This window comes from Cynoglossus semilaevis, chromosome 1 (genome assembly GCF_000523025.1).
Source record: "Cynoglossus semilaevis isolate Cse_v1.0 chromosome 1, Cse_v1.0, whole genome shotgun sequence".
NCBI lineage: Eukaryota > Metazoa > Chordata > Actinopteri > Pleuronectiformes > Cynoglossidae > Cynoglossus > Cynoglossus semilaevis.
This window is the reverse complement of record NC_024307.1, coordinates 6,253,555-6,274,337: the sequence shown is the minus strand read 5'-3', so window position 1 is coordinate 6,274,337 and position 20,783 is coordinate 6,253,555. Positions and strand designations below refer to the sequence as shown.

Sequence of the window (20,783 nt, the reverse complement as noted above, 5' to 3'; positions counted from 1 at the left end):
ACTCATAAGCAGCTTTGCCGAGTGGGATTAACGACGCAGCCAAATTGGCAGGCTCATGATAAATGCATGGCACAACTGTAAAATATTAATCAAATATAAATGTGCAATGAATTTTTACAGGGGCTGAGGGCGGTGCTAAATTTAGACCGTCATAAAGTATAGCGTGTTGGCACAACTTTTTTTTTGTTTCTTTTAAACACCAGTTAAAATTGTGTGGAGAAACTCCAGGATGTAGAGTTTTATTGGAAAGCAGAAAACAAATGTTTGCCTCCAACATGGGCTGCTGGGCCCTGGGTGTTGATCGAGAGCGTCCCTGCAGAGCAGTTCTCTGACTAAACAAGGGACGTGAAGAACAGCATTAATTACTGCCTACATTTCAAATCATTTTTCTCTACTTTGGTTCCTAGTATTAAATGATTTAGGTTAAAGCCCCCTGTTAAAACAGTGGTTCCCAAAGTGGACAGACGGGGGCAGATAGAAGAAGTGTTTGTGTGAACTAAGATAAATGACATGTAAAAGTCATACATAAAGGCAAAAATGCTAAAATTATTTTAGTATTTCTACGCCATCTATTGGGGAAATAGATGGGTATTGCAGGGTAAAGGCAAAAGTATAATGATAATACAAGTAAATAATATAATTTGGAAAAGTTTGTCAGCCCGGATTAAAAAGCTGAACGGGCCGCATCTGGACCACGGGCCTTAGTTTGCCAATGCCTGTCCTAGGGCCACAGCAGGCAGAAGAATTTCACTTTTAATATAAAAACAAAAACCAAGAAGGTGAATGGGTGAAGAAAGACACCACACAGCAGAGGTAAGTAGCGCACAGTTGCACTGTTTTGCGGAGCTGTACACCTCCAACAACAGCCATTTTAACATCAAAACGATACATAAATTGACATCAGAAATGTTTTTTTTTTTTATGAGACAACACTTATACTTGCCACTCTCCAACAAGGCTTAGCTAAGCTAAGTCAAGCGCTCTATTTCTTGATTTCACCCATGGGTAATAGCGGTAGCATTGCAAACTGTATATTGTGCTGCTGCCCCCTACTGGATCAATTTAAGGAACACCAAACAGATGGTACGTACACAGCACTGTATTCTTTCTGTGACCTATTCATATTGAAGGAAAGTCATGCGTACTGTACCTTTAAGAACTTCATTAGTGGATGTGTAGAGTTAGAATCCAATAATAGTCCTATCAGCTACTAAAACCACAGCAAAGTTTCCAGGATGAGTTCTTATTAAAGTTCACAGCACAGTGATTTAAATGTTAAACTAATATCGCAGAATATATTTCAACCTTTAATACAGAGCTAATATTCTTGGTGCGCTTCGATTGTTTTCCGAATTTTCCTGCACCTAAGAATACATTTGTCTAACGTACTTTCACTTAGAGCTCCATGGCAACCAGGCTAATATTGAATTTGTGATATGTTTCGTTTAAAAAAAATAAACAGAGTAAGATTGAACTTAGTGAGTCATTAAATACAAATTACATTTAAATGAAATGAAAAATGATCAGAGGAGGTTCATTTCTCACTGGAGCTCCTCCTGCTCCATAATATACAGCTGTGTGTGTTTTACAGTAACTGAGGAGAATAATTAATTTGTGCTAGTAACAGAGAGAACATTAACTCCAATACACACACAAACACACACACACACACACACACACACACATTTCTAAAGTGTGAGGAAGCCTCCTGGGGCTGTGCCGACTACAGCAGGTGCCTGACTTCTCTTTAAAAAAAAAAAAAAAAAAAAAAGAGAGACTTTGTTTATACAAGGAGAGGAGACAGACCTGCTGGAGGTGCCAGTACTTTCCTTGGACACTGGGTGGACAGCTGGGCGGGGCCAGCAGGTTATGGAAATGCAGCACAAGATGTATTCACATATTTATTCATCTGAACAGCGCCAGTCCACTGCAGCAACACACTGGACCCAATGATACCGTCACTGGTCGAGTTTTATATTTTATATTCAGAAGGTTATATCGTATAAAGAGGCTTTTAATACATTATTTATCTTATGGTTTTGTTATTGTATTTTTTTTTGACCACATTGTTTATTAATGGAAAAAATATACATACACACATATATACATATGCATATATACGTATATATATATAAATACATACAAATATGTTTGTATATGTTATTTATACAATATATAAATACATATATAAGTATATGTAAATATGTATGCCTATATGTATATAAGGTGACAAAAAAACGCCTATGAAATAAAATGTAATATATATACACACATACATATATATATACATATATCTATAAATATAGAGATACAGTATATGTATATACCTTTTTTAAAACTCATTTTCGTAAGTTAAAAAAAAAAAACTAGAAATACAGAATTAAAAGATGAAATTTGTTTCAATATTATATATTTTTGTGGAACAGTTTCACAGTTTCTGTTCAGGGGGTTCGGGGGATGACAGAAGGACCACCACCTGGGCTCTGTCTATCTTTGCACGGCCCTGTGGAAATGATCGGCGCCGCTCGGATATAATGGAGTTTACAGCCAATCCCCGCCCTTGTTGTCTGAGCCGGAGCGGAGTGTGAGACTGTGCGTAAAATCTACCTGTCAGACGCAGCAGCGGTGCCACAGCAGGAGCAGCGGAGCTCCGCGACCCGAAGTCCGTTCCTCCACAGACGCTTTTACTGCCACCACTACACCGGACACATTATATCTTGCTGATCGGACTCGGGTTTTTTTTTTATTGTTATTATTATTATTATTATTTGTTTCCCTTTAAAACTGCCGGAGTGAAGTATTGAGGTGCGTCTGTTTGTCTCCATCGACTCAGTTGAGGGGAGCGGAGGAACGATGATCAGCAAACCTGCGGGAGGATTTACCACGACAGGTAAGATGATGTTCAGACGTGTTATTTATCACGAGAGTGGATTGGAAATATAAAAAAAATACCACTGTGAGGTTTTCCTCTGGAGGAATGACCGATCGAACCGCAGTGTGGAGAGAAATAAGTAGAAGAAGAATCTGCTATTTACCGAGAAAAGGAGAATTTGACACAAAAAGAAAATAAACAGTCGCTGTTTGCATTTCTCCATCTCTCACACACACACACGCACGCACGCGCGCGCATCTCCGTACATCTCTCTTTCTCTCTCACTGGTTTTATCTTCTCGGTATTCCTAACCCTAATCCATAATCCTAACCCTCAGAACTAAACCCTGAAAACGTCTGGGAGTATGAAGTGTGGTGACAGCCGGCTAAAAATATTCCTCACACTGTCATCCTGTCTCCCCAAAAAAAAAAAAAAATGTTGTCTGCACAACCTGCTGAGGAGTTGGGCATGTAAAAAACAAGGGTGAGGCAGAGGGGTGAGAGTGTCAACAGACAGACAGAGGTGCAGTGTTGAAGCACACGTCCTCCTGTCAGGTGAATGACTTGTTGTTGTTGTTGCTGTTGTCTAATGTAGTGTGTACTGCTGTGTCCCTGTCATCTGGTGACTGCCTCACTCAGATTAATGTTAGGAAAGGAGACGGAGAGGCTGAGAGCAGAGACGCAGGCTTGATGATGATGATGATGATGATGATTACCTCCAATCAGATTTTTTAAAATAACCCCTTATTTAAATAAAACAAACAAACAAACAAAAAACCAATCAGATTTTAATAACCCCTTATTTAAATAAAACCAAAAAATAATAATAATTAAAACACACTACCTGCCCGCGTGTCACTCCTTCATTCGGTGTAATCTCTCAGAGCCGCTGACTGTACCATGTTGCCGTCATCGATGCCTCAAAATGTAGGCCAAATGTACTCCTCTGGAAAAAGAGGGAAATAATTAGGTTATATACTTTATCTCTGCTGCTATCCAGAGCAATGGATACTGAACACGTACTTCCTGTACATACTGTACTCTCTTTATTTAAGGAGATTATACTGTTGAATTTAGTTTACAAAAATGAAATTATTTCACCAAGCTCAAACCTCTCAAAGGTCAAGATCATTTTCTTTTAGTGAGGTAAAAAAAAAGCTTGTCTGAATAAAGATTCTTTAATAGAAATGTTGCCTGTGAGATTTTACTTTTGTACCAAATATTGATTGTAATTTTCAAATAATAATAATTTTTTTACTTGATTTATACTTGATTATTCTACGATTTGTGACTAATACCAGTTAAAATGTTCTAAAGAATTCTCAGTCTTAAATAATGCATGTCCTTCAAATGAACTTGAAGTAGATGGTGCTAAATCCTTTATCTGTACTGTACTCTGAATAGGTCTGACTTTTATTTATGTTTATTTTTTTAACGTCATATTTTGCAGAGTACTTGTGGGGGTCTTTGTCTGTCAATATCAATCACATTTTGAACATTTAAAGACAATTGACATCACTGCAGATGTGATTAATTGTATGAATAACTTTACTTAACTCACTGTTTTCCTCTAAATGGGATTACAGTTTAAATAAGTGATATTAGCCTTGGGAAAAGACAGGTGATGAACACAGCAGTGAAACCTTTTTGAACAATTTTTGAAGTACAATGAAGCACTGTTTATTTCCGATTTGCCTCCATTCAAGTTACTTCAGACACATCTACTGTATGTGAGCAACATCTGGGTCAGTTTTAAGACGGTTCACTTAGCAACATTAGTTTAGAGTCAATGGTAGTTGTTCCCAAAACCAAAACAAAGAAAATACCCTAAGAAAACACAGCTACTTGTGTGTCACACCTGTAGCATCTCCACACCCACTTAGGGTGACCTCGCCCCCTATTTTGGGACTCACCTGACCAGTCTATGTTCAGAAATTACATACAGCTCTTCTCTTTCTGTACTCTGTGGAAAGGTCTACTTTGTCCTTGTGCATTTTCACTTCTATAGGTATAATTTTAAAAACAATACTTTAAATAAAATCGAGTTTGCGATGGTAAATTTGCTGAATTAGATTCATCAGTCAGGTGCTAATTAGAAGCCTTTGTTCCTCAGTGAACGACTCTCGTTATATCATCGCATGAGTTCCTATTATATATTTTACTTCCTCTTCGTTAGTTCCTCTCCACTCGTCCATTTTAGGTCGGGGAGGCCGGATCACACACGAGTCAAAGTGATCAGTATGCAGTGTGAAGTACAGCAGCACCTGCCGTGTACTTTCTGCTGTTTTAATATCAGCAGCTGTGAGGAGTGGTAGATTTTTGCTTTTTTCTGGACGTGGTTTTATGAATCTGTGGGCGTGAGATTCAACAGTTGAACACAGCAGATGGTAGGGTTTATGGAAGGAAAGCTGACAGGGAGGTTCTGTGTACTGAAAGTGTACTTCATTAGGCAAATACAGAGTGGATTTATGAATCTTAACTTCATCTGTTGTCTGACCTGGACTTTGTTCTCTTCTACAAGGTTCCTACAACAATCAAATCCTCCCTGGTCTCCGGCCTCTGACCCTGTAGTGGTACCTGCATCACCATGGAGAGTCTCAGTGAGCTCCAGAACCCCCTGCTGGACAAAACCAGCAGACACGTGGTCCAGAACGACTACCAGGGATACCAGTGTGAGTACCGGAACCAGCCGTACCAGGACGGCCTCATTGGCTACTACTACACCGGGACTAATGACAAACACAAGACGCAGCAGTTTCTGGACGCCACCTCCCTGCATCTTGCCGTGGAGGCGTTTTACGGGCCTAACTTTATTCTGTACAAAGACAACGTGAGTCTTCACAGCAAGGACTCCAAGAGCGAGAGCTTCGAGACCACCTTCACAGAGACCAAGGACGCCGTGTCAGACGGGGTGTTGACAGAAAACAGTGCACAGGCAGAGAAGGATGCCAAGATCCAGACGGTGTCGTACGAAGTGGAGGACGAGCAGGGACCTGAGTATGAGGTCAGAATTTACTCCAGATTTATTCACAAAAACAAAACACAGGTTTTATTATCTTCTCCTCTTTAGTCCGTTATTAGCTGGTTCACGTCCTACAGGTTTACAGCATTTCATCAACTTGGGCTAATGGTACCAGTGGAAACCTGGATCAGGGCTTTCTCAACAATCCAAGGTGATAGTCTTTGGATACAAAAATGAAACAATATTTAAATAGATACATATAAAAAAAATAAATTCCAGTTGTATCAATTGCCTGTCCTTTACCTTAAACTGCCATATCTTGGTTAATGATTTAACCAAATATTATCCTAATTTTGATTAGTAACTTCGAGCATGTTTTTGACATATCTCGATAATAAATGCTTTAATTCCGTGACATGGATATTTTGTCAAACCTTAGCTATGTTTAGACCAGTTGTTTTCTGTCATGCCCCCTCTTGAGGACGGAAATGTTTTGCACAACCCCCTTGACCAAATTGAAATACTATTGAGAACTTTATAACGTATATTTTCATCTGTACAAACCACTATACGAGTTGCTGCCACCAAGTGACTGGAGGCTTGTTATCAATCAAGCATTACAGCAGAGGTACACTTGTGTCCAGCGGGACTTCTAGTTGCATACCCAAATAGATAGCTCAGGGCAAGTTAGCTACACAGCTAGTCAGCTAGCCAGATAGATAGATAGAGCAGCACCAGTGAGCTAGCCAGATAGATAGATAGAGCAGCATGTTTTAGCAGACCTTGGCTGCACAAATTTAAATAGTCACGAACACAAACCCTCATTTTCGCTGCAGGAAGTTTGAAGGTGAATAATATAAGGTTACAATATTAAGTTGCTCTTGAGCTTTTTCCTTTCTCATAATTGTCAGCCTCATCTCTCTGCAGAGAAGTGACAGCAGTAATGACGATTGCTGCGTTTACCCTTCTACTACACTGCCTCTGTGATCGATTTGATCCTTATTTCCCACTGTGTTCTCTAAATGAACAATTTAGACGGTCTTTCAAAATCCACTGCGGGGTAATTGCACACTTTTGTATCATAATTACACATGAAGACTGACACGTCTGATTTGGCCTTCATTATTGGCCATTTCTTCTTCTTCTTTCAGGCCTATAACCGAGGTCTTGTCATAAATATATGTGACAGTAAAAAGAGCAGAATCTCTTCAGAAGTGCTTAAACTTTAATATAATCCAGAGACACCAAAGGCTGTGATGTGACAGAGGAGAACATATAGAGGGTTGATGATTGCACCAGGACTTGTCACTCGGAGGCCTGGCAGATAGATAGAGAGGCGGGGGCAGCTGCCATTAATGTCCTAACTAAGCCATGCTTTGAGGGTATTACGTGGGACAGCCTGGCTGACAGATCAGGTGAGCCTGGAGCTAAAGTTATTCCAATTTAGAGGAGCAAATCAATCGGAAAAAACGTATATCCGATGAAAGTTAAGCTCCAACCAGGAATATGAGGGTTCTCAGACGACACCTGCGTTTTCTATATTTTCTCTCATCGAGCGTTTGTTTGTGCACATGTGGCGGCAATGAGATTCATCTTCCTTTGTTCATAAGAATGTAAAACCTGCATCTTGTTGAATATACAGAGGGCAATATTCCAAGACTTAAATAGAAAACAGCAGATGCACGAACGCTTTCTGTGGCGTTAAATCCAAAATACGGAATTTTTAAAACCATATGGACGAGACACAGATGAAAGAGTCTGAAGCTTCAGAACAATCCAATGTTTTGCATTGTAGCTTTGCTGCACTAAATCCGACGTGGATATGTAGTAACTGAGTATTTGCCAGTACTTAATCCTGAATTGATCCAGGCGATTAGCAAAGTATTACAACCAATTAATCTCCATTTTATTTAGAGGGAGACAAGTAAATACTGCGAGTTAAAAATGTATAACATCTGCATCGTTTGTTGAGCATTAACTCTCGCCTTCTGTTGGAAGATGAAGGAATTAGTCCTACGTGGAAAGCTAAAGACAAAAAACAAAAAATGTTTTGAGATTAACAAAAATTAACTTTAAGCCAGTGGAGCTCAAAAATGGTGGTCCGTGGTCTGCATCCAGCCCACAGGACACAGAATTGCGGACCGCAAGCTGAACACGTGCAGTTAGGCTGTGTGGTGAGGTCAACATTTGTATGTAAATGAGTTCAAATGTCATGCTAACGATGAGCTGACGGCAAGAACGCAATTTTTTTACTTTTGCTTTTGAAGCGGTATCGATACTTTCTACACGTATGTACGTTTTTGAACTCTGTAGATCCTTGATTCATTTCAGTCCATTGTCATATTAAGAGAGAAAAAGTATTCTGTAAGCCCACACCTGTATACTGGACATCATTAGTATTTATTTAGATGTATGTTAGATTTTTTTTAATTCTTTTTTTATTATTATTTCTGTTTTAAGGCTTGTGGCCTGATCAAATTCTTTTTTTTTATTATTTCTGTTTCTGTTTTAAGGCTTGTGGCCTGATCAAATATATTAAATGGGGCGACTCATTGTAAAATGTTTGCATGTGGGCGTCCATGTTGCATCACCAGCTCACTTTGACCTGCGGCTTGTTGAAAAATGTCTTTTTGGACCTTTAGAATGCGTACTAATGTGTACTTTTGTATCCCTGCTTTAAGCCATATTCAGATAGTTGAAGTACAAACAGAGGAAAAAAACAAAACCAACAGCCCAGCAGCCAGTGTTGGTTTGTTTGTGTCTGCCTGACATCTGTGACAGAGAGTACATAAATTACAACAAAGTGTAAAGAGTATGTGGTTAATACCACGTGTGTGTGTGTGTGTCCCTGACACTGACAGGGTGAAGGTCTGTTGTAGAGCTGGATGTTCCCTGAGTCCAGGCTTGAACAGGGAGTCAGAGGAGCTGTGACAGCGTTGTTAAAGCCACTCGGCTCTGCTGCGGCCACGTCTACTTTTACTATCGTCACTCTACACCTGGATAGTGGCTCCCCAGCCGGTCGGAGTCGCTGTCGGGCGGACAGCCGAGGCGCAGCAGTCACTCAGGACTGTTATCAGCTTTTCCAAAGATAAAAGAAGATTACTTTTTGTGGCCAACAGTTTATTCACGCCCTGTCAGGCGACGTGGTTATGACCATCTGCCGCTGCTTTGATGGATCACACCCCTGGCTGTCCAGGTGGACACTGTTCATAAAGCAGATAACAGGAAGTCTCATAAGCCGTCCTTGGAAGAGATAGCTGTGCTGAAACAGTTTGGATAACAAAGCTTGCTGCTGTATCTAAATAGGGTTTCAACAACAAACGTCTCCCGATATTAAATGTAAACGTAGAGCAGAACTGAGGCTCAGGTTCTTCTTTGTTTGGCTGCATCACCGGCTCTCCTTTAATTACCTCTAAAAGTGGTCGGTTCACTTCCTGCCTTAAACATCGATTTCTGTTTTGTGCCTTCCTTTTCCCCCACTTTGATTGATCCCTGCAGGCAGCAGGACGAACAAATGAAACCGGCCTCTTATGAGAGCTATTCATTCAGACAGGCATCGAGTCTGTCTGTGGGACAGCTGAGTGAACCGGGGCCACGTCCTCTTAAAGGTCAGCCATGCAGTGACATTGTTTATCTCACTGTAGACAGGATGCGATAGTAATGTCCGATTAACACTAGAACGTACAGGCTCAGCCTTGAGGTTTTTGTCGTTGTAGTTTCATCGCTATGCCTGCTGTCAAACAAATAAATAAAACCATAAAACTACAACTAAAACTCAGGTAAAGAGTTCTGGTGTCTGGATGCCACACTTTCATCTGCTGCTTTTAAAGCCGCAAAAAATACGTCACGTCTCGCCACCAAAGGAAACATCAAGAATCACAGACTTTGTGTTTCACCTTGAAAGATAATATCAACAAAACACCGAACTGTCAAAACAAAGCAAATGAGTAGTTTGCGTATTGAGGACACCTAATGGACAACCAGTGTTTTTAAAGATACTGGTAACACCCAGCAGCCACGGTTTAGATGTCTCATTCTCCAGAGGCAATTTAGAACATAAACTGTTTGTTTCCCATTTCCCTGTCACCCAGCAATGACGGAACAATCCGTTAATCCTGTGTTATCTGTCAGGCTGTTGGTGGTGTTGACAGAGGCAGAAAACTTTTCTGGCTGCATGAGCACAGTGTGTGCAGGTTTGGTTGTGGAAGTGCAGAAACAGGGAGGTCAGAGAGGAGTCAGAGAGTACTACTGCAAAGTCTGTCGGTCTGTCCACCCTGCACCTGATTATCCACATCAGGTCTGGCTTCAGAATTACAGTTACAGCTAGTCTTGTCTCTATGTTGTTGTCTGTTTCAAGGTCTTGTTGGCAGAGATCTGTTACGGTTTGTTTGTATCCTAAACGTTGTGTAAATCTTGACACGTCATTAGGTAACTTTCAAAGGCATTTCAAGTGAAGTTTAGGATGCAATACAAATGTGGGCCAGTAGGGACTTCTTATTCTTAGCTGCAGTAACTTTGTGATGTGAGTAATATGGTGTTATTTATTAGGAATATCTTGAATACTATTAAATAATTTGATTATGATTAACCGATTAATTGTCATAAGTGGAATTAATCTTAACTAAATAACATATATACACCTGCAAATATAGACACATGTATACATATACATAAATATATACAAATATATGTATATGTACATATATTTGTGTTTATATCTCTTTATAACACACAAGACTGTCTGAGGACTAATCATGAACTACCATCACTACGTGAGCTGTGAACCAAGGATGAGACCTTGTCTTACAAGCGTCTGCTGTTGTCAAGTAAAACTTAAAGGGAAATTTGAATTTCACCCAGATGATGTGACAAATAAAGTCACACATTTGACCCAATGTGAACTCACGGTAAAAAGTTTTCATCCAACAAACCCAGTACTTCATGACCTCACAGACTGTACTGCATTTGGCACCCTTCACAGTTCAGGTTTTTGACTTGTACCACACCACAACAAACACAATAATATACAAAAAGAAAAATGTTGCGTGAGAAGGCTGAAATAACAGGACATCCACAAGGTCATGGTCTCTGGGGCAAAACATAGTTTTACTTTGAAGCATTGAGATGTAAATGATCAAGTCCATAACATGTTACAATATAAATTGTGAATAAACCGAGTGAGAAAAAAATAAATCACACTCTCTGGTAGATAAAGGCGTTTCGAGTTACTTCCATTGTATTTTCTCTGCGTCACATTTTCAACCAGATGGTCAGATGTGTTTTTTATGCGAGGACATAAAAAACAATTAGTAGTCATGCAAATAGTGACTATGATGGGAATGAAAAAGACGACAAATGAGTGGGAAGCTAGACGGACACAGACCTTCACGTCTGTGGTAAAGATAGATTAGCAGATGCAGAAAGGCATGGCAGCTCTCTGCGGACTGGGAATGCAGTAAGTATAACATGAGCCTGGAAAAATATTATCATCCTTTCCTGACATTTAATTATTCTTTATCAACCCGCTGTCTTACAGAGTGACAGCTCCAGCGACAGCGAGAGCGAGGACAACTTCATCGTGCTGCCCCCTCGGGACTACCTCGGCCTAACCATCTTCTCCATGCTCTGCTGCTTCTGGCCCTTGGGCATCGTTGCCTTTTACTACTCTCACAAGGTAAAGTCCCCGGGACCTCGCGTCTGTCATTAACTCTGATTAGACTGCATTCTGTTTAAGGTCAGTGAGCACAAACACAGGAGCGACCGCAACCTATTTTCCAAAAACGACTTTTCTGTATTCCATTAAGGAAATTAGCATTTACTGTAGGCTCTGCCAAACAGAACACTTTGTATCAGCTCCACACTCCTTACCTTTATGTTTTATTTCTACATCGTCGGGTGTTACTGGATAACTTCTTCTTCTTCTTTCGGCTTTGTTTAAATTTTCAACACACCCTAAAGCAGCGGTGACTAACTATATTTATCAAAAGGACAGAATTTTCTTTGACAGGCATCCCCATACACACACACAAAGAAAAAAATGCTCAAATGAGCACACATATAAAACATATATATGTATAGTCTGGATTTTTTTTTATTAATTAAAATGTCAGCAGAGATGTTAATTTACATGTCTGTGTGAACACAAAGGGAAAATGAATTGAGACTGTCAACCGAATAATACTGTTGACAACAACTTCACTGAAGTTTTGAAGGGAACTCAGCACATTCTACAAGCCACAGTCAGGACGCAGTGGTGACTAAAATTTGGAAAAAAATTCAAGTTTATTTTAAGTTTATTTCTCCATACTAATAATTCCATCCAAAGATGGAATTATTAGTACGGAACAGTTTTGAGACAAAACTATCTACTGGCAGTTTTTCTGTTACATTTTGGAATGACTATTAATCTCAATTAATCATGATTAATTGTTATTAATCCACAGTCGTCCAGTCGTCCTCAGATTAAAATTATAAATCGTATGACAGCCGTATGCTATAGTCAAACCCACTCTTTGTGTACTTTTCTGTACACAAAGTACAGCTCATGCGGTGCTTTTCAAACAAATTATAGAGTTTCCTAGTGTTTTTTTAAAATATCATCCACAATAATTGCAGTGACAATTACACCGGAACAGAAAATGTGTCAGAAGAATAAATATAGGCCTGGCTCCATTTTTGATGGGAAACCAAAACAATGAAAACAACATATTTGTCACTGTCAGAGGTATAAAGACCTAATTGCCATGGTAACTAATGGCTAGCCAACAGCATTTCTTCTTGTTTTCTCTTTTTTTTTAGCCGTGGCTCAACACCTACTCATACACTCGGTGCTGATGAGTAACACACTGGCTCATTTCACTCTCTGCTTTGTTTTGTCAGACCGGCAAGGCCACAGCTAAAGGAGATTTCTCCAGGGCAGGAATAAGCTCCAGAAGAGCCCTGTTCTTGGCTGCTCTTTCCATAACCATTGGAACAGGCATGTATGTGGGGGTGGTAGTAGCTCTCATAGCCTACCTGTCCAAATCTGGACACGTATAACACTAGAATCAGCTTGCTTTAGGGGGAGACGGAAGGTGAAACGAGGCGACGGTGGAAGACAGTTGGACAGATTTCTGCTGAAAGTATTTGTCTCTGCTGCTACCGGCTGTGCACGGAAAGAGGCAGTGTGCGGTAAGACGCAGTGTGCACCAAGGTCTGGACCAAATATTTGTTTGTGGGACGCAACAATGTTTGTCAACGCCATTGCAGACAAAGGAGAGTGAAGGAAAAGAACCCTGCTTTTCCACGCACACAAAAATCTGTGTATTTACTGTACATTGTAAAATGTAATTGTACTTATGACGTGTAATGAAGTACACACAATACTCGTTCCCACTGTTGGACATAAACATACATGTCAGCTGCAGAAGTGAACATTTGGAGAAAGGTTTAAAAAAATACGGCTTGTAAAGTTTATCATCTCAAACATTTTAGGTTTTCATCTAATGACTCTAAAATGACAATCCCATTTGGAGGAAAAAGACTGGCGACACGCAAGACTGGAAGTTTGTGAATCAAAAAGGATGGCTGCATATTTCAAAAACGTATTTTTTGTGTAATTTTTTTAAAAAAACTATCAAATCAAGTCAATTTAATTTTATTTTTTGTGTAATTTTGTTTTTTTAAAACTATCAAATCAAGTCAATTTAATTTGAGACTAAATCTAGAAAATACATTTTTCAGAGTTTTTGCATTTATTTAGAATAAACAATACACAAAAAAATATATATATTACTCTGTTGAAACCATAACTGATTTAATTCAGAGGTATACCCAAGCATTAAACTGTGTACTTAAGTATATTTCACATACATGACCTTTGGTTTTCCCATTAGCCTTTTGTGTTTGTTTACATTTACAGGTGTATTTGTGTTCACATGATTACAGGCGCTGTACTGTACATTCTGTAAATTAACTTCTGGGTGAAGAAAAAGGGAAACAGCCTATTATATGTTTGTGTGCGCGACCTTTAACATGAAGGGATCAAAGGTGACGTTTGAAGAGTCTGCGGAGCCGAGCTGTGGTCGAGAGTGTTCGCCGTGTTCTGTAAATGTTGTCAATAAACACGTGGCATGAATATTGAAACAACGTGGCTGTACATCTCTTGTTCTTGTAACCGTCATCTCTTTAGAGCAGCGAGTATTTTTACCACCGTGCCGAGGGGCATGCAGATATCTGTAGACCATATTTTAATGCAAGTTGGGGAAAGAAGTGATTTGCATCGAATGCAAAATGAGCAGTTCTTAAACGAGAATGTAGTTCAGGAGCCAGTCTGCTGACAGGAAAGAACAAGAGGCTCAGGGCGGCTGACGACGATGAAGATTTTAACAAAAAATAAGAGTTGAGACAGTGAATTAACTGTTTCAACTTCCACAAGTTGACACATTTTACAGTATTTAGAGTAATTCTATCTAGAATGGTAGCATTAACAAAATGTGTATTCGACCTCACAACTACAACAAAATCAAACCTAGTGAGACGAGGAAATTCACACCGACGTCGGAGGATCTTCTGCTCCTGACCTTGATTTTTTAATTGAAACGATCAATGCTCACGGTCCAACGTTCCACTGACTGCCCTTCATCATCAGCCTGTGCTCTGAAAATATGCAAATTACTACAGACAATTTTTTTTCTAAAAAGGACAGATTTTGTCTACTTGTACTGCTTTAACTTCATGATTTCACAGAACAAGGAAACTACCTTTTCGGATTTCGTGGAAAGAACAAAATAATTTCTCAGTTGTGATTGTGTTGAACTGAAGGCTTACTTGGGTTTAAGTATTTTGATATATACGTATATATCTGCTTTCCGAATAAGTTGTGGATGTGATTTTCAGTGGACATTTTTGCTAAATAGGAAAAATAAACAGGAAAAAGAAAATGTGAATCTTGTGCTACATTTGATCAATTTAGAGCATTTTCAGTGCAAAAAAAAAAAATTAAAATCTAAAACTGCCATTCCTTGGAAATATTACAACAATAACTTATGTAATAATATCCTAATAGGATTAAAACTATTACAACAATAACTTGTAATAATATCCTAATAGGATTAAAACCCATTAAAAATATTAATTAAAAGTGAAAACATTGAGGTCAGCTTTATTTGATTTTACTTGACTCACTTGTAAGTCAATAGCTACTCTCCCGTGAGTCCAAATTAACTGTTGTGGACTGTGACGACTACACACACCACCAGGGAGAGGATCAGGTGACAACATATGGATCGTGAGGTGGGAGCAGCCCGCCGTTGCTGGTGTTGTATTGACTTTTTGGGATTGCAGACACACGGCCGTCTCTGTGTCTCTGTCTCTGGGCTGCACTGCCTTCATTGTCCAGCCTTCAGGTGACTTTTGCTGCCAGAAAGCTGAGAGAGTCGACCCGCTCTCCAGAGTGGAGATGTCAGAACAGAATGAGAACAGCACTTCATCCTCCTCCAGGATGGAGAGGGATCATTGTGTACAACCTCTTCTCTGTCCTCCCCTGCCATCCAATCAGAACATAGGTCTGCAAAGCTAGAAAAGTACCACAACAAACCGTGTGTCTGCTCACTTTTCAGAGAGCATTGATTACACACCAAGTCCAAGAAGCAGAGAGGAGATAGTACAGAGGGAGCAGTGAATGATATGTGCTCCGATAAGTGGGAAGGCAGGCGAACAGCAGAGTCTGACACCTTTCTTTATCTGTTCTCTTTTTTTGGCTGCCCTCCCAGGTCTGCACTGTAGGAAATTTGGCTGGGTGGGGAAGACGGGGGCGAAAAGTGCCGCTCTCATCAATGGTATCTGTATGGGACGCTGAAGTGGGCTCACTCTATGCGAGCGAGTGCGGTGCTACATGTGTTTTCTCTCTCCTGCAGTAGATAGGAAACATCACCCACGCCTGTTCGCACACTCATGGAACACACCGGTGGATCAGACTAACTAAAAGCAAACTGATTTTATTAGTCATCCGCCCACATGTGAATAAAAACTTTCCAAGAGCCTGCATCGATTCCAGTCTGAACTTCTGCAAATGTTTTATAACGGTAAAAAATGACATCCTCTCTAAACCTAGGTTTGAACTTTAACAAAAACCCCAAACACCAGTGACGTCATGTTCGAAGTCAATAAGAGCTCCTCAAGGCTCTGGGAGAGAGGCAACAATGAGTCAATCACGATACCGATATTTAAAAATTCCGATTCTTTTGACACCACATGGAGTAGTTTTTGCTTTACAGCATGTGTAAAACTAAAGGCCCTTGGATGGAGTGTGGCCCATAAAGTCATTTTGTGTGGGCTGCGGGAGATTAAAAAGCATTTAATTGCCTTATGATAAAGTCTATGCTGCTCCAGAGCGTATACTGACCATGAATAACAACTACAACAATGCAATTCATGCAGTAACTTTGTGCTGTAATTAAGTTTGACTGTATTAAGTTTTCATGTTCTCTGGACAGTAAGTTGTATTAAGTTTTCATGTTCTCTGGACACTAACGTCACCATTAGGGGCATAAGAAAATATTAATGACAATAAAATATCGTGATCTTGTTTCACAATACCATATCAATATAGATATTCTACAGCACTGTATCAATTTCTTCATCAACAATTTACATGCAAATATTCAAGACATTGGTTCATTTTATTTTGCTTTTATTTCTTTTCTAGAAATGTAGAAATGTAGATCCCTCTGTTCACATTTCAGTAACCTGTAGCAACATTGTGTGTTTACCATGGTGACAGTTTTGCTACACTGAAATAGCTTTAAAAATAAGTATTTGTATCGTTGTACATACAGTATCACAGTATATGGCATTATATCATATTGTTGCCTCTATATCATGATACGTATCAGATTGCAAGATTTATGCCAATACACATCAATATCTACCATGGACATCAATGTGAGTGTGAGAGGTTTTAAGTCTACATACAACTGGACTGGTGAACTGTCCAGAATGAACCCGACTCCCACCAACTCCCACCCAATGACTACTGGGATTGGCCCAGTTCTCCCATCAACCGTGAACAAGATTAAGTGGTATTAGAGTGAGTTGGTGCTGATGGGTGGCAACGATGCAGTACATTCCCGTGGTAAAGTACTGCCCTTTAGACTTCATTGCCCTTAAAACTATAGCATTCACAGAGTGATTTTAAAGGACCATCGGTCAATATCCAGCACTTCATGACCCTTCATGATCACTGCCGCCTACATCGTGAGTACACAGAGAAATCACTGGGTCAATTAAAGTTGTATTTTGTCAAGGTTTAATAAAATCATACCCCTGATGTCACGTCAAGCAAATGGCACTCAATAAAAACAAACAGAGGTTGCCATGAAGTGACGTTTAAGCGAAGAGGAAAAAAACAATGATAAACGACCTGCAACAAAATGGATATGGAAGCGAAACGCAGCAGGAAACAAAAAGACATTAGAGCCCAGAGCTGCATCAATAAGGAGCATGACGCTCTCGACTGTTCATGCGTTTGAAAGGCATTTTCAGGTTCTTATCGCTGCTCTGACAAAACACCTGTCTCCACTTTGAGTGCAGTGACAACATAAGGCATAAACAATATCTAGAGTTTGTGCCATGGGTTTGAAAAAGATTTTTTCCCCTCAGGAGATGGCAACAATTACAGTAAATAAAAGCTGTATACAGCAGCCTGACTTTGTTTTATTGTGGGGAAACAGCAGTGTGTCAGATGTAACAGTGCTGTCCTCAAAAATGAGCTTCAGCAGAAACTATTTTAACTCAACCAAACCCACAAACCAGGAGATTGAACCGAAGGCTGTTAATGCCGACTCCTGAAATCTCAGCAGCTGTGGTTATCTCCTTTTTAGTGGAAAAAAAAAATGTTCCCAGCTCCTACTGGTACACATATTTCTCTAGAAATCCAGTTTGTTCAAACTTTGAAGGGTTATTGAAATTTAATGCAGTTTGGGTTTTTTTATATACTGACGTTGATATATTTATGAATGTAACACATTTTTAAATATTCCAAGGACACATCAGGCAAAGATGGAGAAACATTAATGTCCTTGAGACTATTCTCGCCTTTGGAGAGTAATAAAGAGAATCGTGTGAATCTAGTCTGACAACAAAGACATTATTTTCCTCCTCTGTGTAATATACGTATCTGAATAAGTGTGTCTTGAAAGACAAGGTCCCTGCGGTGAAGAGTGAAACAGAGTTTGTTATGCAGTCATCTTTCTTCATGTTCCTTAAGGAGAATTCACATCAAAGTCTGTTTACAGGTCCTGGCACACGACGGCAACGTGTAGAATACAAAGAGAGGTTTGGCACAAAGCCTTTCAGAGTTGAAGGGGAGCCGAGCGAGAGATGATGAATTACTTTGACTTACGCTGAGTCATTGTCAGTTTCGCCTGAAGAAGCTGAAGATGATAAAAGTGTCAAGGAGTAAAGGAGTGAAGATAACGGACCCTCAAGACAAAACAATAGTATAGATAGATACAGAGCCAGTCACCTATAGTGCCCCCTGCTGGAAGCGGCAGCACTTGAAGCACAAAATAAAAATAATATTATATAAGGGCCACAACCTGGTGGTAAAACGGTTAGGCTCATTATCAGAGAATCACGGGCTCAAAACCCACCAACGTGTGTAAGACAAAACACCAATTCCCTTAAATTAAATTAAATAATTGTGATAAATTGCTGTATTTTGTTTCAAGTTCTCTTGAAACAAAAATAACAGATGCAAAAACGGGGAAACATTAAGTCAGTCACTTGAGCTCAGCCCACACTATAACCGTTTTACTACTTTTTAAAAAAATCATTTTCAGTTTTGTATTTTTGAAACATGGCCTCTCTTTATTATTTATATTGTTGGAACAGTCAGGTCTTCATTTCCATAAAACCTGCACAGGAACTGTTGTTTTATTCATGTTATTCCATCTTATAATCCGTTATTGTTATATTATGTTATTTTAGTCTGTGTTGGTTTCTGATTAAATATTAAAGCCTTTAAGGTCTGTCATATAACTATTAATCTTGGTGTGTGTGCACTGCTTGGTGGCGATGGGGGGTTCAGGAGACAGATCGGGGGAGTGCGGGGGTTGGACCACAATATCGCCCAGGGCACAAAATCGTTTAGAGCCAGCTCTGAATAAAAGTAAGAAAGAGAAGTATTTGACTTCAGACTCAAAGCTGCATGAATACACAGAATGCCATCACACCCATGATATCACCAACCAAACTGATTGGCTGAATCAAATGACATTCCCAATCTATTTGCACCATGGAGCAGTTTCACGTCGTGGTGGTGAAGCTGAGGTGAATAAACTTGAAGTTGAAATATACTAAATATATTAAAAAGAATATCGTGTGCAAAAAAATTACATCTCACTACTACATTTCACTCACACAATAAGGTGGCTGTTCTTCAAGTCTTACTCCGGTGAGTAATGTCACAGTAGCCAATTTCATCTGACATCAGATGATAAACAGAGCGGATAGGACGCCATTCCATCACATCGCCCCCTGGTCTCCAATTACCGTTAATCACCTCATGTTTCATGTCAATGCTTTTGGACTGTCGAAGTAAACTGCAGTCCAGAGATGTGCAGATAGTGGATTAGTGATTCAACATGGGAAAGAGACCACTCCTGTTTCAATATTTCAAAACATAGCAGGATAATTTTAGCTAATGTTTGCTTTGTACAAAAAAATGTCAATTTTTAAACATGTAATGCTTTGTATGAAAACAAATTGTCAACATTTAAACAAATGAATTGGATAAAACAGTTTCAACAGATTTAAAGCAACTGTTTTGGTATAAAGATATTGTTGTATAGCAGCACATGCGACCATCTCACCACAAGACGTCACTAGAGGGCCTTGATACTTTCTTTAGCCTGTTTAGCCTGTTTAGCCTGTAGCAGTCTGCCTTAACATAAAAGAAGAAAGTGAGCACTTCCTCCTCCTTCCTTATTGCTTTTGGCCAATCTGTATTCACAACCCGTTTTCAATGGCACTTTTTAGAGCTTCAAAAAGACGAGGACAAGCTCACAGAATAACAGACGTCAGCATCCATGCCTTTAGGCATTCCTCTCTCTATCTCTCTCTACCTAACTCATCCAGACTTTAGCACATCTTAGAAAAATTTCACACATGCTTATCTGCTCAGACACCTTTGTCACACAGCAACATGGCTCTCAGTGGCGCCGGCTCTATCCAGGACACAGTGATAAGAATCCCAGCTCCTCGTCCTCTGGCTTCACTTATCGCTTTCAATGCGACAAGGAAGCAGCGCCTGTTTATCTGCTCGTGTTTTCGACCCATGATATCCATGACTGGACAGTCCACTTCCCCCCCTCCTTCTCAAAATAACCAATCATCTTGTGTCGTCAGTGTAATTCAGCCCTGATTCTTACAGCCAACTATGAGATGCTAAGAGACGTGTTGGTTTTTAACTGCACCTTCACTACTTGATACTACAAAAAGAAGGTTTATTGTTTCTAGAAGAAATAGTAATAAAGAAACAAAAAAGTGAGATTATATAATATGGAACTAGGAATGACGTGCCTGGGTGAACTGCAGACAGAAAGTGAAGTTGAAAATCTCATTCTTACTCAGACTAAGTCTGGAGTTGTGCTGCACACTTCATCAGAACAGGCAGCAGTGACAGAGAGTCTGAGCTGTGGCAGGAAAGGTAGACCAGGGACAAAAACTTTTAACTTTTTTCTTTTCTCCCTATTCCCCTTTGTCTAGCTTTGCCTCCAACTCCTTTTCTTCTCACATTCTGATTTATTTTCTTCCTTCTCCTTTAGTTCTACTTTCTTCCTATGCATTTTTTCTTACTCTCTGTCCTGTCTCTTGTATTCTTTTTCCTTGTTGTTTAGTTCCATTCCCTTCCTATCATTTATTCCCTTTCTTCTTAACTCTCTTTTAACTTTACTTCTTGTTCCCTTTA

General features: G+C 39.6%; 1 protein-coding gene and 1 long non-coding RNA gene across 2 annotated transcripts in view; one reads left to right on the top strand and one right to left on the bottom strand.

Annotated features, from left to right (window-relative positions):
- LOC103399980 (uncharacterized) overlaps positions 1 to 20,783 on the bottom strand; it is a 32,620-nt gene that overhangs the window by 6,774 nt on the left and 5,063 nt on the right. Inside the window, exon 3 of the long non-coding RNA XR_523742.2 lies at positions 3,716 to 3,817. This is a non-coding gene — a long non-coding RNA (uncharacterized LOC103399980). The remainder of the gene's footprint in view (positions 1 to 3,715; positions 3,818 to 20,783) is intronic.
- LOC103399974 (synapse differentiation-inducing gene protein 1-like) lies at positions 2,440 to 13,262 on the top strand. Its single transcript, XM_008338644.3, has 4 exons — positions 2,440 to 2,890; positions 5,393 to 5,875; positions 11,370 to 11,507; positions 12,713 to 13,262. The coding sequence occupies exons 2-4, from the start codon at positions 5,459 to 5,461 to the stop codon at positions 12,869 to 12,871; spliced, it is 714 nt and encodes a 237-aa protein (XP_008336866.1). The 5' UTR covers positions 2,440 to 2,890; positions 5,393 to 5,458; the 3' UTR covers positions 12,872 to 13,262.

What these genes read in the sequence shown, in the direction of transcription:
- LOC103399974 (XM_008338644.3), top strand. Translation starts at nt 5,459, where the DNA reads ATGGAGAGTCTCAGTGAGCTCCAGAACCCCCTGCTGGACAAAACCAGC. An exon ending in AGCAGGGACCTGAGTATGAG is followed by an intron (nt 5,876 to 11,369) that starts GTCAGAATTTAC and finishes GCTGTCTTACAG; the next exon opens with AGTGACAGCTCCAGCGACAG. An exon ending in CCTTTTACTACTCTCACAAG is followed by an intron (nt 11,508 to 12,712) that starts GTAAAGTCCCCG and finishes TTGTTTTGTCAG; the next exon opens with ACCGGCAAGGCCACAGCTAA.